The following is a 17,741-nucleotide window of genomic DNA, read 5'->3' on the forward strand; positions in this document are numbered from 1 at the left end:
TCAAAATCTCTATAACCAACACTCAAGTCTCTCTTCTCTTTCTCGAATTAGCACACTCGCGTACAAGACCATTTATTGAACACCGGCCGCCCGATCCTTGAGTGATGATAAGAAGGCCACCCGATGCCGAGGTGGTCATGCAGCCTAAAATCGACTGCGTCCGTCGCAATCGTGGGCGGTGTTCAATAAGTTACCCTGTATGTCCCGTAACGCCTATAGATACAGGTTACAATCCATATTACATCCACACAATTATACCCAGGAAATATACTACAGAGAAATATTAGGTATCTATACTGAGTTAACGGGGAGTGAAAAAATTAATAATAAAATACTAATTCATAATTAATAATGAAACGTTGTATAACGATGGTGCGATGAGTAAAATACCGCGGGTAATAATCATGCGATGATAATGACGATTACGCGGAAGAAATGTTGGATGAATAGATTTATACAATCCGACCGATTACACCTTCGGCATAATGTTTGATGAACGAATATCATTCCTGTATCGTAACAACGTCGAATGGGAAAGAACAGTGGCCGTGGATATGTTTTTATTTATTCATTGGAAAAAATTGATTCACGTCTCTTCGACCATTCAACCGAATAATGTAGCGCTGTCGCGGAGCCATTCATTTCTGGCGTGACCGTTCTTTCGTTGTATCGCATTCTCCGATCCCGTATATCTACAACGCTGTACACTTTTCTTTCTTCTTCGAAAACGAATCCTAGGCCAACTGCCAAGACGGAAAGTATAAATTGTTCGACGTTTCTTCGTTGTCCGAGAATCGTCATGTAAAAACTGAGCCGATTGTAATAACGTATTTTACCCATAGGCGTACAGCCATCTGTATAATAATACCTGGTAACAATTCCTCACAAATGATGTGCTTCGAACATTGTGGCATCAAGATTTATTGCGAATTATTATTGTATAACGTACTCTTGGAATTTATAAATGTAAAACCGTTAAAATATTAAGGAAACAAAGCAAAATGGAAAAAAGTAAGAATAAATTCACTGTATAGATTTTGGAGAGCCAAAATGGGTTTATGTGCTTAGATGCTAAAGAATAATGATAAATAAAATTATTGAGAAAAACAAAACACAAGAAAACATTTAAAATAACATTTCTTCAATCCCATAAAAGTTTTTGAACAACGGTCAGAGTATAACAGCTAAAAAGAACTATCCGTAGGATAACCGTGGATTCGTAAATTATTTCATTTGCCAATTGAACGATGAATATTGTCTGCATACAGCTTATCTGTGTATTTTGGCACCGCTTGCTATCTTTAAATTATAATACGTAACATATGAATGGTTGTATATGTAGACACCACGTTAATTAAAACCCGATTCACAGCTCATTATATACTCATATAATAAATATGTATGACCTATAATACAAGAATCATGCAGCCCGTTTTTCATAAATAACACATATAAATCCAAAAATTAACAATGTAATAACAGTCGTATGTAAATTCACGTATACACTTGAAGCCAGTTTCTCACAAATATTGCGGCATACACATTCACTTATTATATATTAAATTACGTTAAATGAGAACCGCTCTCGGGCAAAATATTCATAGAATCAGATTTATAAGGAACTTATGTGTAACATTCAATCGAGGATTGTATGTAATTGTATATATATGAGTACAATGCAGTCCATGAGTTATTATACATTCTCCTTTTTCTACCATGAAAAAAAAAATAAATTATTCTAGTTAATAAATATGTCTGCTCTGTCCTGTTGAATTATTCCCAATTCCCGAATTTGCGCAATGTATACCAATACGAGGTCATTTTTAGCGATTAGTACATATTTTCGATGGTATGTAAAGTCGATGAAAAAACTTCGGTGTGAAAATTAAACGGTGTTTTTGGAAAAAAAAAGGTTAAAGAAATTGATGAACACGTACGTTGATACGGAAATAAATAAATATGTAGATAAATTTGATCCACTGGAGCACGAGAGCTATGACTCTAGATCCGTTAGTGGGGATTCGATAGAAGAAGTTACAATCTGACGTGTCGGTGAAATCCATGACCCATGCACAGAAAAATTCAATAATTTAATCAAATCCTAGCCTCACTTTCTGAACGCAGACTGATTCATGCCTCAGGTACGTCCATATATTAATATGTCAAATTCAATCGGCGAAGAAATGTTTCACAATGAGGCCGAAAACCCGTGACATATCTGCAACCGCTGAACATTTGAGACAATTCTCACCAACTGCATAAAAGGAGAATAAAAATCATACTTTTCAAGCAAGTGATAGTATTTGTGCCTTGCACATTACCGTGGGAACGAGTCTCACTAATTGTTATAGTGCTACTCGCCAGAACCGAGCCGCTGGGTTCGTTGCAATCCAAGTTCCCGGCAGAAATCGGTGGCATTCTTGTTCTTGTTTACATTGAAATGGTTGACGGTATCCGTCTGGATTTCAAGCGTTTGGATATACGTAGAGATCACAGCGAGCTTAGCTTCTTCTATGCTTCTTCTGGTCGTTAATTCTAGTTGTGATCCCAGCAACACGGAAGAATGGCGGTGTTTCCAAACCTGTGTTATACAAGACCATTGCGATAGGCAAGCAACGCGGTCGAACTCTTCACTGCACTTTTGAATCCTATCATTAACATTGCACGAATAATCCTTGATAAATGCAACAAAATCCCGGCAAATCTCGAATGCAATCATAGATGACTAGAATACAAGCCCTAACATCGTGCGCGTCTTTAATCGGGACTCAATTATTTTTTCCTACTTTATACGTGAACTACGGATGAAATGTTAAAAGACAGAGGTATGAGCTGCGATACGCATCTCATCCTCAGCCCAAATAATCCTGAAGGGCATTAAACGAAGCCGACATTTGACAAGAACGCCCGGCACGTATGGCCGAGAGGGAATCTTCATGGGGGCCAATTGGCCAAATCGAGAGATGTCACTTCCGAGCTGACTCGTACACCGTGAAATTTAACACCCTCCCACGGATGCCGATGCTACAGTAATTACACAAGAAGCAGAAATAGGGCTAGTTACAGTATAGGTATGCTAACACGTACAATAAACGTTGGCGAATGACTGTTGGGCATACATATGTATGTGATTGGCTAGGAATGCCTAACTGGATTATAAAAAATTTGCTACTCAAACCGGCCTCGTCGCATGGACCATGTCCCCTAGAAGCCGTTCGACGCTAACGTCCCCCACAGTCGGCTTGAAGAGCAACTCCTGGAGCGTCCTGCGGCAGAGAGCTCGCGCCGGTGGAAGGAGAAGAAGCAGCCGTCCGACGCGACCCGCGCCCTGCTCGCCGAGTACGGCTACGGTTTGTTCCTGAAGAGCTGTTACCCTCACGGCCTCGGCTAGACCTCGCGATTCTACGATAGAGGGATCGGCATTCAAGAGTTTTCTTCCCTTCTTTCCCACTTTCCGTTTGATCTTAACTTGGAGCAGCGTATACAGTGAAACTTCAGTTATACCTGTGTACGTTTTTGAAAGGATATAGCAATATTGACGTATGGCTAAGAATAACGTTCAAGTGAAATATCTCAACATTCCAATATGCCAATCCATCGTAATTGTAAGATAAAGAAATTATGATTTTCAGAGGTTTTACAGATCATATCAACTTGTCATTTTATTCACCCTAGCGAAATCAACTGATATCATTAATTAGAGCATGTCACCGCAGAGCGCGCTAGAGTAACCCTTCGAGAACATACTGGATCATTCTGACCCACACCATTTTCTTCTGAAATAGTAATACTGCAAGACTTTCTGTATTTCCGGATTTTCTTTGTTCAAATTTATCACATGTATTTGTACTTATAAACTACACTCTCACATTATAAGATAGTGAAAGTATACCCTTGAATGTTTTCTGGTCAATTGGACTCGTACGCTTGAAATGGTAACGCATCAAAAACGGGACAGAGTGATTTTGACCCAGAGTGTTCTTCGTCATAGAAAAAAATAGGTGTGTCCTGTGAGGGTTAAGGTTAATCCAGTGACGTTAAGTGAAGATCTAACCTGAGCTTGGCAGAACGTGTTTGGACTAGCATCAGGCGCATAGGTCAAGCTGCGCCATCCAGCGGTAGATAAATTCACGAAACATCAAAACACGCACACCATCTAGCGGTAGGCAAGTTGAACGTCGAATCGAAAGATTCGACTAAAAAATCAGCCGTAATAACGTAGAAATGATGAGCGCCAGAGGACGGAATACGCAGTGTCTAAGTGCGAAAAACGTATACACGAGAAATGTACAACTACGAAGCGTATAACTGAAGTTTCACTGTAATTCTAGCTGGGTGATGGATGCATTGTCCCTGAAGTATAATGAAATTCGATTTTGTACCTCCTTTGAAAAGAACTATCGCCTTCAGGCAAGCGTACTCGGAGTGGTCGATCCTCAGCGTTGCGCATCTTGCCAGAAGTTCCCTGAGCCTTCTTGCCTCCTCTTCCAGGCCAGATCGCCTGTCAATGGATGCGTCAGCCGAGACCAGAGCAGCCGCCTCCGCCGGAAAGTTCCATTGCGCCGCCGTAAGGACGAACAGTTCGCTCCAGGACTCTTCGAGGAGTATCGCCTGGTCTCGATATGACAGCTGAAACGATCGAAGGAGTAAAACACATTCGTAAAGCGATCAAGTTTCGGGACGCTTGATTTTATTGCTGGAGTAATGGAGAGAGTTTTTTTTTTTTTAAATGCATTTAGTAAGAACAACCTGGAGGAAGGAGGGTATACTTCTTGCCCATTTAACAGCAAGAAAAAGTAGCTTCGCTGCAGATTCGTAAACGTTTTCCGTTGTCAACAGCGTCAATCCCGAGGAGGCGTAGTCCGACATTGCCGTCGCCAGGCTCGATGGCGAGGATGCCAAAGGATCGCCATGGGCGTCCTCTGCAAGAATCAATAACTTGGCCAGTCATTTCGTTACTTTACATGTTGGTATCACTATCACTGTCCTTAATATATGTATATAGTTATACACCTTACGTACGTATATACCGAGCTGTTTTCGTTGGATGGGTACCCGGTCGTCGACCGATAGATATCGGTTATACGTAATTTAAGCGCTCACCCTTTCCCGAGTTTTGGCTGTCAACGGTCGCAGCTTCCTCGGAACTCGTCACCTCGTCTTCCTTGGCCGAAAGAGGTGGCGGCAGAGGTTCGTTCCCCGCCCGCGCCAGGAAAAGCCCCTGAATTGGAGGCGATGACTGACACTTGAAATCTATACCTGAGGGTCAATATCGGCTTCAGAAAACCTCCCCTTGTAACAGCACGTTTATACGTAGCCTGCACATTTGTATTGAATTATTACTCTAAGCTGTGAAAGTTGACCTGAAGATAATCGTCTCACTTGCAGTAAGATTGGTATTCCGGCCAAGTCGGCGTCCGAATTTGCACAATAATCGAAATAAACATTGACTTACCCACGCCTGGTGCAAAGGTCGGTATCGTTGGCTTGAAGGGGAAAAAGGCTGGGTAGATGAGCGGATGATACGGAGCTCCAGTGGCCGTATGGTAGATGTGGGGGATGCCGGGATGAAGTCCCGATGGAACTCTGCGGACGGTGGTCGCAAAAGATGCTACATTTCTCGGTGCTCTCTCGTGCTGCACCGCTAAATTGTGGAAACGTTAGACTCGTGCAAGATTAATTAGACAAGATAACAACGAGAAATTTAATATGAATTATGATCATAACGTTCAAGTATAATTTCATTTCTGTGTATTTGTCTCGACAGGCCTCCAGTTCCAATCTATCCTATCGAGTAAAAGTCCTGCAAGGAATATCCTACAGAACCTTTTCTATAAATATGTTATCCTACAATGTTCGCTACTACGGAAATGGAAACCTAACTTGTTCTAGCTTTCGTGGTGATACAGGCGCCTTTTGCGTTCTCATCAGGGGACTGCGTGTTTTGGTTTCAGATATTATTCTAAATAAGTTGAGGAGTTCTCGACTTGTTTAAATCATTTTTCCGCTGTAGCGAACTCTGTAGAATAGCACGAAGCATTCTGTAGAAAAGAATATATCCATCATTTCATGTAAAACGTTCTCTGTAGGAACGCACTCCGTGGAATGAAATTTCTATAGAAGAGGTCCTACGGAATATCCTCTGTACGAGGACTTTTACTCTGTATGACAGATTTCTGTAGAACCAGTCCATCCCCATTTGTCTCGAGAGTTACCGTATCTTCTTCCGCCTTTGCCCTCGTCTACTCTAATGGCACTCGCTAATTGATACCCAAGCGGAATCAAGCGTTTGCATTGTGATTCGATCGACGATGCACGGGTGAAGGGGGAAGGGGGCGGGGGGAGGGATAAGGGAGAAAGGGAGTAGGCTCTGGCATTGAGTGGCGTCGCCGCTTCAAGTACCATTTTGTTTACAAAAGCTGTGAACCTCGGCCTGCTTCTGACACTTTGTCCCGCCCCGACAAACCGTCGTGTAATGGGTGTTTTTCGTTCAGTTATCTTTTTTTCACGTTTCGGTCTTTTTTCACAGCTAAAGTAAATACGTCACTCGGCATATGCATTGTGATGTTATTTGGGTATCGGAACGACGGGTTGCACCCGTACAGCGACACTCTCAGGGTGCAGGGTGGTATTCGCTGACTGCCACGGCAGGGGTATTTGCACCACGATATGTACATAAATGACGTATGCCGCGTTTTATAAGTGGTCGAGGAATAGGTAACGGTGGCTCGTCGAACCGCAACTCCCAGCGTTTCGTCCGTATACCTATATGTAGATGAACGTCAGTGCGTACTTGTGCGATATGCGGACCGAATATTATACGGGGGCGGGGGGGAGCTTACATTGCCCCGTGACCAATATGTTAGCCGCAGAGATTCCATCTTTCAGAACAGACCTAAGGATTGTGACGAACCAAACGGAGAAAGAAATTGTGAAAATTGTGAAAAATTAATACAACAGGTAAACAGCTCCCGTAGACATCTGTGTTAACATTGTGAAAAACAAAGTATAGGAATGCAGAGTACTGAAAATCTCGAAAATCCCGTACTCGTGGCTTTAAAGAAGGAAGGTTACAACGAAGCTTGGGTCCAGTCTGCACGATCTATCAAATCGATTTCGACTTATCTGTGATTCACCAAGGTTCAGACCAGCCTCACAATCACCATCGCTTATTATCAAGGGTGAATTGGCTGAACCGTTTGAAACAAAATTTAGGTAAACGAAGAAAGCCAACAATAGCAAGCAGGAATTAAACAAACATCCGTACCATGTAACAGAAACTAATGGAAACGAATTTGAATAACACAAGCTAACAACAAAATGTAAACAATTTGAGAAATGCTTTTACGATTAAAAAGTTCAAAATGATTGAGCTATGGTGCTTTAGATCAAATCCTAATGTTTTACAGGAATTTCGCTCGCTGATAAGATTCCCATTAATTGCCTGAAAAACATTCGAGAAATCTTGCATTATAGTACAGTTATGATGTGCAAATCAAATTGTCGACGAACATCCGTTTCGTCGTACTTGCACAAATCAAAGTTTTATTCACTTTTGCATGGAGATGACTGTTCGTAAAACTTTTTGTCAGGCGCCTTTTGGAAATCACTATAGGGTTTGCGGGTACCAGAATTCTATCTTGTCCGGCCGGGTGGGGAAAGATCTATCAGTTTCGGCTCGGGTTTCCCGAAAACATCGGGATTCATGAAAACTTCGAGATTCCCAAAACATTAGTCTTGTCGAAAATTTCGGGATTCCTAATGAAAGATGGTAGACTTTTTAGTGAAAATATTGATGTCATTTAGATATACTATTTACTATGAGTATTTAGCATTTGGTATTTGTTCAATATTATAAATTTTTGCTTAGTTAGATTGCCCAAGTTTCTGGTTTCCCCAAGATTCCAGGTTTCCCGATCATTCTGGAATCGCCAAAAAAACCGATCCGATACAAATCCGTTCCGAACCCGAACTATTTTTACCGATATTTCGGGAACCCGCACAACCCTAGAAATCACTATTACGAACAATATAAGATCAAACATTTTACAATTTAGTAAAAAAAATCATCGGCGTTTATTGATTTTCATAGCTCTAATTATGAAACATTTTCTCGAATTTTCGATAATAAAACTTCCACTACTTGAATTTGCTCGAAATATTTCTGTGAAATGTTTTTTCGTGTTTACTATCATCAGCGCAAATAACATTACTGGCGGGTGTGGGTAAAAATAAAGAAAACAATCAAAAAATCGAAGGTCCACAATATCGAAGTTTGAAAGCAACGAAAACTTGATATAAAGAATTTAAAAATGTTAAGAGTCAAAGATAGAGAAGTAAAAGATCGGAAAGGTCAGAACATAGAATGCCAAACTGTAGAATCGTCAGAATTCCTCTCGATAATATAGAATCGTGCACATATTCTCGACCTTGGTGTTCCATGTTTTGACCTTTCTTTACTTTCTCGTTCTGTATTTCGACTTACTACATGTTTCCAATTGTCTGTATTTGAACCTACCACATTTTTAAATACTACGAAAATTCGATGTTCTGGTCCTTCTATGAATCATCAATTCTAGTTTTGTACCGCTAACCTTCCCGGAGACTTTTCAAACCGAATTTACCATTTTTGTCACAACGATTGATTCCGACGGTCCTGCCGGCTCACCCTTATTAACAATGAATCAAAAAGCCAGACAAAAACCGGGCATACCATCTCGCTTCATGTTCACACGCAAACATTTGGTGAAGCGACAAGCTTGACACTGGTTCCTTCGGGATACGTCAACAACGCATCGGCCGTTCTCCTTGCACACGTAGTCCAGATTCCTGAAAATCGATACAGCGTGTTTCCAATGGTCGAAACAAGAAAAATAACCCACCCATTCTCGTACCGTGAACAAATAATTAAGTTAACGTGTAGTTACCTCGCATACCTGCGGATGGACCGTTTGAAGAAACCGCGACATCCGTCGCAGCTCGGCACCCCGTAATGTTTTCCCGAGGCCTTGTCACCGCATACTCTGCATAAGACTTCACCCCTGCCACCCTCGTCCATATCTGGTCGAATTACGTACGTACCCTTGTGTCAAAATATTTCTATAATTTTTTCACTGCAGTTTCGAGATATTTAACCCTATATCGCAATGACAATGAGAACGAATGATAACCTATTATCAACTGATACGGTGACGCTTTTTCCACATTTCAGTGAAATTTAAGTCGAGTAAGAAACGTGCACGGAGTCTTCTTTCTCTGCACAATCATGTGAGCTGAGTTTGCTCGAGTTTGCTCGGTACATAATGCGCCCTAGGTCGGGACAACGTTGGTCCGTCCGTTCGTTCGTTCGCAATATCATGCTGCCGCTCTATCTCTATAAAATCTGCCTAAATCACTGGGCTAAAAATAATTTCTCAAACCTCTGAAAGATGGCAAAATGATGCAAATTTCGAGAGCCATCGTAATTAACAATGTACAGCTGTTGCCCGATGGCGTTACCGGTAATTCCAATTCAAAAATTCAACGTCAGTTTTTCTTCGAATAGTGGAATTGCTTTTTCCACACAGACCATACATTCTGGTATTGAGTTTCTACATCGCGTCGGTAAGCCTGTGTCCGAGACGTACGTTTTCCTACTGTTCCATGCGTCATACAACAATCATTAAACGGAAGGTTCTCTGTACAATGCCTCAGAAATAATTCATCCTACTGTTTCCGTCTAATTTGCATGCTGGACGTATGATATTATCGGTAAGTGTATAAAAACAACCCCCCCTTTCCTCGCCGCTGCGAAACTTCATAATCGCAATGAAATGGCGCGAAATATGTTATCTTCGTATCAAAGTTCCCGCCGTGCTCGAAACCACCGAGTTAATGGCACTGCACAACCACTCGTGACTTCTGTAACAACCCTCTCCCTCGTTTCTCCTTCTTTGTCTCACCGTAGTTCCTCGCGGGCGATGATGCAACCAACACCTCTCCGTCACTCCCGCGCGGCTTAATAGGACTACGTCGACCACCTGCTCGATTCCCAGACTCAATAATGCAGCAGCAGCAGGGAGCATGGAGCATCGGCCAGAGTCGACCCAAGGCGAAGGCATGGCCGGCCACAATATGGCGCCGGGCTCTCGTGTCATCCAGAAGCCCTCATTTGTGAGCATCAACTTGTCATAATATTATTACTCAATGGCGGAGAACACCGCGATAGCTTTCCGTCGGAACCGCGAGCCTTCGATCTGCCACGCTCGAATAGGTATGCGGTCATGCGTGCATACGTATGCGTATGCGTATACGTACATTGTAGGTGTGCGCTGGGTTGCGACCCTGCGCTGGTCATATATCTGTCTATAATAGGTGATCGTTAGCTTGGAAAGCTTTCGACGCTACTTGCAGAAAGTCGATGGCTCTGGTTCTTTGTGAGTTAATCGTATGCTGCTTTACTGGTCGATGCTTCCCTCTGGCATATCCTGTTTGTTGTACGTTAGGCATTCGTCGAAGGATTTCAGGTAATTCGAAAGCTCAATCCTTACGAAGGCTCGTGCAACGCTTCTTCGAGAGGGAAACGACAAGGCACGGTAATGTTCGTTAATACCACGAACTTTCTGCCAACTTGCTTTCGATCAGAAGCAAAATTCGCTTACGTAATACTCGAAGTTGCATTTGTTTCGAACCGAAACCAAGATAGCAGCAAGGTTAAGGCATTAATGAATATTACTGTACGAATAATAGTACATTATCTAACGAGGAATCAAAGTCGACTTTTATTCCTGTATTACATATAGGACTTTATTTTTGACTCAACTCTGGCTGCAATATTTATTTGAAAATTGGGGCATTTAATTTGACCGCGACGTAGGCGGTGCGATCCGTCTTGTGGGCAATTGTTTGCGCTCGCTTTGTCTGATTTTGGATTTGCAGGAAATATGATCTTATGTTTCCCGCAAACGCGTTTTAGGAAAAAATTTGCCACTCTCGTCCCACTTTAGAGATCAAAAAAGTTAACTTTACGGCTGAGTCGGGAATAGACGTAAATTTAAACAATGAAAAGAGGGAAACGGCACCAAACTAGCCAGCGTGACTTCTTTTTTTTCTAGCCGCTGTCCTGACAAAGCACACGTGGTAAATTTTCTGCCAACTACTGCTAGGATTGGTGTACTGTCATATGAACCCATAAATGGGGTAGGCCTGTTTTAAATCACGGCGAGATAGAAACGAGTAACGAGCCAAAACCCTTCTAATCATATATCTCGCTTCGAAGAATGAGGTCCAAAGATTAATGATATCCGTATAAGTTTGAGCTTTCCCAACGGTTGAAATGATTTTTATTTATTTTTTTATTTTTATCTTGTGCAACAAAATAAATAAATGAATTACACGAGTTATTTAAAAATTAGGATTCGGGCATGTTCTTGATTTACCCATTATTAACACTGTTGCCTACAAATACTCGCACCAAATTTTACTGCAAGGTTTCCCTTAACGACGGTCCCATATTTTTTTTTTTTTTTTTTCCTGCTACTGTTTGAAAAACAACCAACAAATGAATGTCAGTTTCACTTCGAATACCAGTAATCTACCGTGATATCGGTAATAGGTGTATACTAGCAATGGGAGCCGGAGTCTTGTGTATTCTCGTAGTTTCTCGGCATGAGCTTGAAATGAACTTTAATGAGAAATCATCGTAACGGGAATGGGCGTCGGTCGGTACCAGATGTAATTCGCGATCAGCCGAGTGACCCCTTGCCGTGAGTTATAGACGATGAACTCGATGCTTCGTATACGTGATCGGGCAGGCAGTCGCCGGGTACGTGAATTGTTTAACCCTGCGTGTTGCACACGCACTTCACCGCCATATGTCGTCTACTTCCCGCGGTACAACTTTCCGACGGACGTCAACTTCACCCAATAATTGCTCTCGATTATATTCCACCTATACGTAAGCGTATAAGTAAACAGAGAAATTTGCCTAACAATTAGTTCGACCGTCACTTAGGTATAACACCTACAGGAAACAACATGTCGACATATTTTCGAGTTCACCCGACATATTATTTTTCGCGTTGCAAAGTTTTTGCATCAAAAACCATTTTTTACCGAGCCAAAAATGACAATGTTCCGTCGGTTCATCAATCACACGGTACAAAATAATTCCGAGCTAATGTCGCTACAAGGTAGATAATTAGTCGCTCCCAATTGAAAATTAATTCGGGAAGCCTAATTTCCAGTCATCTATTCCAGTTTAGATTGAGTATCTGTTTGGTGGCAAGAAGTCGGTCGTGTTTCCAGTCTTAAATCGTTATTATCAATGAATTTTGTTTGATGAGAATATATCATTTACTAACGAAGCAAATCATGCATGCTTTGAGACTAACTGACTATAAGTTATCTGTTACACAAGCGTGAACTGGCGTTGTAATTCTGTGCTCAATCAATATGCTTTACGTAAGTCAAAGGTATTTAAATTTCTATCACAGTGATTTCATACGAATCTTATAGGTCTCCCACATACTACCAAGCATATTGCAACCTCTTCCAAGCAATCGATCATAAAGTTTGGCAAGCCATTTAGTCTCCTGGTTCTTGCCAACTCGCACGCTCCGGCAAGTGTTGTGGCATAGAAACGAATATGATGCTACCTACTTGGTAGTCCAATGACTTTCCAATAGCGCCGGATACTGCAAACTGTCACCCACGGGCGTGGATAAAAAATGTACGTCACACATAGCAATATCTGCAATTTACATACATATGCAAATTTTTTTGTCCCCAAATTATTAACTCGTCACGTCACGTGCACTTTTTCACGCGATACCAATTGTTCTCGATATGGCAACTGATACATGACATATGACGTAGATCGATTTGAAACTGATGATTACTCATTCGTTGAATAAATATGACCGAAAATATGACGCAAAACAGATGCGTGGAGGCTGTTCTATTATTTTAATTGGAGCGTGGGCCAAGTGAATTTTACTACTCATGCTAAGACTACGGATTGCGTCAAACTTGTTCCGATAGAACTTCCGACACCTCCGGCGGCCGAAAACCTAACCGATCTGTAAGTCGATTCACAATTTCGTTTCGATCCCGAATTTAATAGCCATATCCGATTCCGGTCATCGAAACAACGCAAAACATGTGCGACTTTCGCACGCCATAATTTTAGTCGTGATTGCGTGACGCGCTGACTTTATTATGCAGAAGCAGAACTTCCCCTTGACTTTTACCGGTGTTACGGCATACGAACATACGTACCTACCAGTTGTATAATCCTTAGCTGCATCCACCGTCGTGTATTAATGAGCTCGTAGTACCTATCGCAAAGCATTTCTTTCTCCACTTTTCCAACCATGTTTGTATTCGAACCTTGTGTAACGACAGACCGCACAAACACACTGGATTTCAAATCGGATACTGATCTAAATACCTAACCTACTATTCCTATGATAATTACTCCACATAATAACTGCGGAAGTATCAAATTTATCCAACTGCTTAATTCCGTCCGAAAATCTCAGCGATATTACCTACATACTTATTCCTTTGCAAGGTTTCGCATGAGCATATCCTACCCGCTAAACGACATGCGATAACCAGAAGGAACGGATGGAACGGGCGCACCCAACCATCACTTGGCTTCCAAGAATATAAATAAGGAAAGAAATACCTAGTCCGCTAGACTGGCAAGTTTCAGAGTTCGAGCGTGACGAACTTGCTAAATTAGGAAGTCCACTTCACAACATACTTGGAAAATCTTTGATACGGCAGTGAAATTTGTTACTTCGATAGCCAGGATACTTGCTGCCTCGACATTGACACTATAAATTTCTAATCCATTGAATAACTTTTTTTCCATCAACATTAAATTCCTCACCAATATCAGTTTTCGAATCTTAGCAGTTGCTGGAGATACCTTGGGATTGCATATTTTTTTCATTGCGCGAGGGCAGCAAACTACGGGAGTCCACGGAGCAACCTACCTGCCCGATGTGTACCATATGTTTCACAGCACTGGTTATGTGAACTGAGGCCTGCACGACCAGCGCGCCCGGGTTTATTGTTATATATAATTACGGAAATTATTCTATGTAAGCGGTGGTAGCACCACACCACGCTGCAGGCGGAGCCTAGATTTATGCCACGATTTTGTGCACCGCTACAGACGACTCACCCCCCCCCCCCCCCTCCCTCCTCTGTCTCTTTAAACATCGGACTACAATTTATAGGTCATTCCACCGTGTTTGACAAATCACGGACTCTTTCGCGGTCTTCAAAGAGCCATGTGAGAAGCGAATCCAAAACTCTTTGATACCGGCGGTGAGCCATCACAAATAATAAGTCCCGCCTTCCAGTTATTCTATACTGGAATAATCAAGGAAACAGTCTGTTCTGATTTTTAATCATTATGTTTGATTGTAAAAAAGGGAAAGATGCGTGTAATATGTACGTAATTTAATTTATCAGTTACAATTCCCGACATCCAATCTTCTGTATAAATTGCCCAAAAAGACGACCGGCCATAAATTTTTCATGCAGTCTGTTTCACCCGGAATCGACGACCTTAAAATTTTTTGAACGTGGTGCAATGAGTTAAAAATCAATTTTTTCAAGTTTCACCGTAATACGGATACTTTGAGCAAAAATATCTCATCATTGATTAGTTAACATCCCTCTCGATACATTTCATTAATATTTGCAGTACCATTGATTCGGCAGATAGTGTTAAACAATTAAGATTGGCAAACCCCCAAACTAGGTTGGCAATAGCAGCTGACATTGCGACACATTATCGCCAAAATACAGGAGTATAAAGCGAGTGTGTATTAAAGTACAGCGAAGAACGTGTATTTTTCGAAATCATTCTTAGATGTTGTATTCTAAAATCCTGACAACTCATGCAAAAGAATTTCATGTGGACCACGTCCTCGGGTTCCTAGACGACCGTTACAACAGGTTTATTGCACATCACAGGTGTCATTACATTACTGTATGGTATATTATATTATTTTATATGCTATTGCATAATATGCATACATGGCCAGAAAGTTTAATTTACCGTTAGTACGCGACCCTAAATCGCTGCATACTTAGAATTAATCGGTCGTCTGGGAACTTGAAGTCGCGGTTCCATAAAAAATTCCTTCTCGTTGATATCCAAAATTTTAGAATGCAAACTCATTGGATATACCTATGGAGGAATGATATCGAGAATGATTTTTTTCATCTCGGCCTCCTGTAAATATAGTCATTTATAGTTGGATGAGATTCGCACAATATTTAATCTTTTTGCCATTCGTTTTTCCCTTCTTTATAGTTATTCCAGTACGTCAGTAAATTACATAAGCCATATATCGTGACAATTAATAACAGCATGAATTCCGATTATAAAAACGTCATTGCACACGATAGGATTTTCAAATGTATAGATTATGCCCACAGTTTACGAGACTGCAAATCGGATCATTACTGATTGTAAGAGCAAATATTATCGCATTATAGTTTTACCTTACAATTGGCATTTCTAGTATCGATAAATTATTAGTCGTGTGCATCGTTAATCGTGATTTTCTCGTGGAATAATACGTCGTGATTGATAAAAGACAGTAATCAACTTTCCGCATGCTCACAGTACATTAGATGCTTATTTGATGTCAAATCTGTCAATATGTTATGCCCCTCACAATACGGAGGATATCCCCTTTGACGTGCTATTCGGAGTTATAAAAGATTCTTACACTTTGTGACAGTGAAATACCCTTAGACATTTAGCATGCTGACAACCTGTAAGAAAACTTTTAATGGATTTCAAAATTTTGAGTAACGATATTACGAATGAAGAAAACAAGAGTCGATCAAATATACAACATGGCACGTGATTGTTCTACCACTGCAATTTAGTTGATAAGATTTGACGTTCGTTAACTCATCTTCGAACACGTTTTGAAAAATTTTTAACGAGTGCATCAAGATGGGACACTATTGAAATATTAATCTGATAAAACTATATTATTATTCATTATTCGAAGAAATTCTTGGGTTTTCATTTAATTTGCCACTCCTAAGCAAGGATGAGAATAATTGATTAGTTTACACTTGCTCCTGTACTACTCCAAAAATGATTGCGCAGTATGTGTAGCCATACCTCGCATGAGTTTCGATTTTATGCAAAAATTTTGGACGGTTTTTTGAACAAAATTCCAGTCTAGACTGATTCACTATTATTAACAGGCTATTTGCACCGCTGCGTGTTGACTAATTATTTTTTCCAGGTGCGAAAATCGTAAGGAACGGCTCACCAACTGAGCTAAATATGAGCAGATATACTCAAACTGAATTTGCGGGACAATAATGCGATTAACTAAAATAATACTTGCGATCTGAGGGATGATTGATTTCTTCTACCGGAATAGCGTCGAGGAGTGGACGGCGATTACTATCTAAATTTTTGCAGCTTTTATTCGAGAGCATAAAAAAAAAGTCCGCCATTAGTCTAATCACAACCACGTACAAATCTACAATACATCTTCTCTGTTCAGCAAACTCTCCACAACAATTTGCAAAAGCAAGTGGAATGTAAGTGAAGAAACTTGCAAGTTGACTAACTCACCGTTTGAAAAATTCCAGTGATCGTCGGATATGTCCCGTCGCCTCAAATCAGCGACAATCCCCGATGAAATTCGTAACAAATTGATACAACGGGTCAACTTTCAATGAACATATATTTGTCGCCGCTAAGAGCTGCCGCAGGTTGACGAGTTTTTGGAAATACTTTTACTTCGAACTGGTTCGCGATTGGAACAGGATCAGTATTTATGGACCAATCAATAATTGCAGGGTTCCGACCGATTGACCGATCGGCGTGGTGTCCTGGTGATCTATGATTCCTGATTTTTGGTTACGTAGCTCGTGCCCTGGTGATCCATCGTGATCCTGGCCAAGGGTGAACGTTGGCGCCGCCTTCTTCTAGGCCGAAGTCACTCGTCGTTGGCCGAGAGGCGGAGCTTTCGACCGCAACCCTCCGGGGAGCTCGCAATTGGAGGGTTGCAAACCTCTTGCGTCAAAAGCATCAGCGCCGCAAGAAAGCACCTTTTTCATCCCCTCGGTCTACCGCTTGTCATCATCTCTGCCGCCGCTTTCACCTATTTTCACACGTACAGTGCCAGTCCCTTTCAACTTGTCCTCGCCAAGTGAGCAGCATGCGCGCATGTCTCGCCCGAATGGACGCCTGCCCTGCCAATAATCTTGAAAAAGTGAACGGAGCTTTAACCCGACGCAAGAATGTCCATTTAGAAGATACACCTGCAGAGACCCCGTCAGTCGTATGCAGAGACAGCTTACAAATTTCACTTTCAACGCGACAGTGCTGCGTAGGTACCCACTATATTTTTAAGACACCTGAATAGGGGTCGACGTTGGATAGGTTGGCTATGCTTTCACTCCACAATGAAAGCACAGTTTACTTTATGCACGTGCCGGAGAGCATCGCGCAACCACGCCGCCACATCGCGACGTTGCAAATAATGGAAAACTCTGCAGTGACTAGATGGAAAAAGAAATTTTTCAGTTCTTGCGATGTTTTATGTGGTCATGGCCCTTGATACTCAGGGCGAGTCTTGCTCGACCACGATACCTACTGTCTACTCGTCGAAGCCTGGCTGCCCGACTACAGCACGAAATTTTCACTCACTCGTCTGAAAATCTTGCATTTTCCAGAGCATGACAACTTGGATAAAACTCTT

General features: G+C 41.5%; 1 protein-coding gene across 9 annotated transcripts; it reads right to left on the minus strand.

Moving 5' to 3' along the window:
• Window positions 1-1,170: 1,170 nt before the first annotated feature.
• Window positions 1,171-16,856, minus strand: LOC107221502 (protein dissatisfaction-like). 9 transcript variants are annotated; one of them, XR_006904134.1, is made up of 10 exons: window positions 16,610-16,856; window positions 8,928-9,082; window positions 8,714-8,829; window positions 5,456-5,644; window positions 5,104-5,259; window positions 4,750-4,922; window positions 4,383-4,629; window positions 4,055-4,257; window positions 3,893-3,980; window positions 3,293-3,504 (listed from the first exon to the last, which is right to left on the minus strand). XR_006904134.1 is itself a non-coding variant. In XM_046738727.1 (9 exons), the coding sequence occupies exons 2-9, from the start codon at window positions 9,056-9,058 to the stop codon at window positions 2,354-2,356; spliced, it is 1,464 nt and encodes a 487-aa protein (XP_046594683.1). In that variant the 5' UTR covers window positions 9,059-9,082; window positions 16,610-16,856; the 3' UTR covers window positions 1,171-2,353. The 9 variants fall into 9 exon arrangements, 5 of the variants coding, with proteins under 5 accessions (XP_046594683.1, XP_046594684.1, XP_046594685.1 ...); XR_006904135.1 differs by having other exon boundaries at window positions 3,893-4,008; XM_046738727.1 differs by lacking the exons at window positions 3,893-3,980; window positions 4,055-4,257 and adding an exon at window positions 1,171-2,581 and having other exon boundaries at window positions 3,179-3,402.
• Between the last annotated feature and the right edge of the window lie 885 nt (window positions 16,857-17,741).

Source organism: Neodiprion lecontei, chromosome 4 (assembly GCF_021901455.1).
Source record: "Neodiprion lecontei isolate iyNeoLeco1 chromosome 4, iyNeoLeco1.1, whole genome shotgun sequence".
NCBI classification, from domain to species: domain Eukaryota; kingdom Metazoa; phylum Arthropoda; class Insecta; order Hymenoptera; family Diprionidae; genus Neodiprion; species Neodiprion lecontei.

Excerpts from the sequence above, each read along its gene's own strand:
- LOC107221502 (XM_046738727.1), bottom strand. The coding sequence starts at position 9,058 with ATGGACGAGGGTGGCAGGGGTGAAGTCTTATGCAGAGTATGCGGTGAC. Across the intron at positions 5,645-8,713 it reads TGTGAACATGAAGCGAGATG|CGGTGCAGCACGAGAGAGCA; the intron begins GTATGCCCGGTT and ends TCCACAATTTAG. Across the intron at positions 4,630-4,749 it reads GTATACCCTCCTTCCTCCAG|CTGTCATATCGAGACCAGGC; the intron begins GTTGTTCTTACT and ends CGATCGTTTCAG.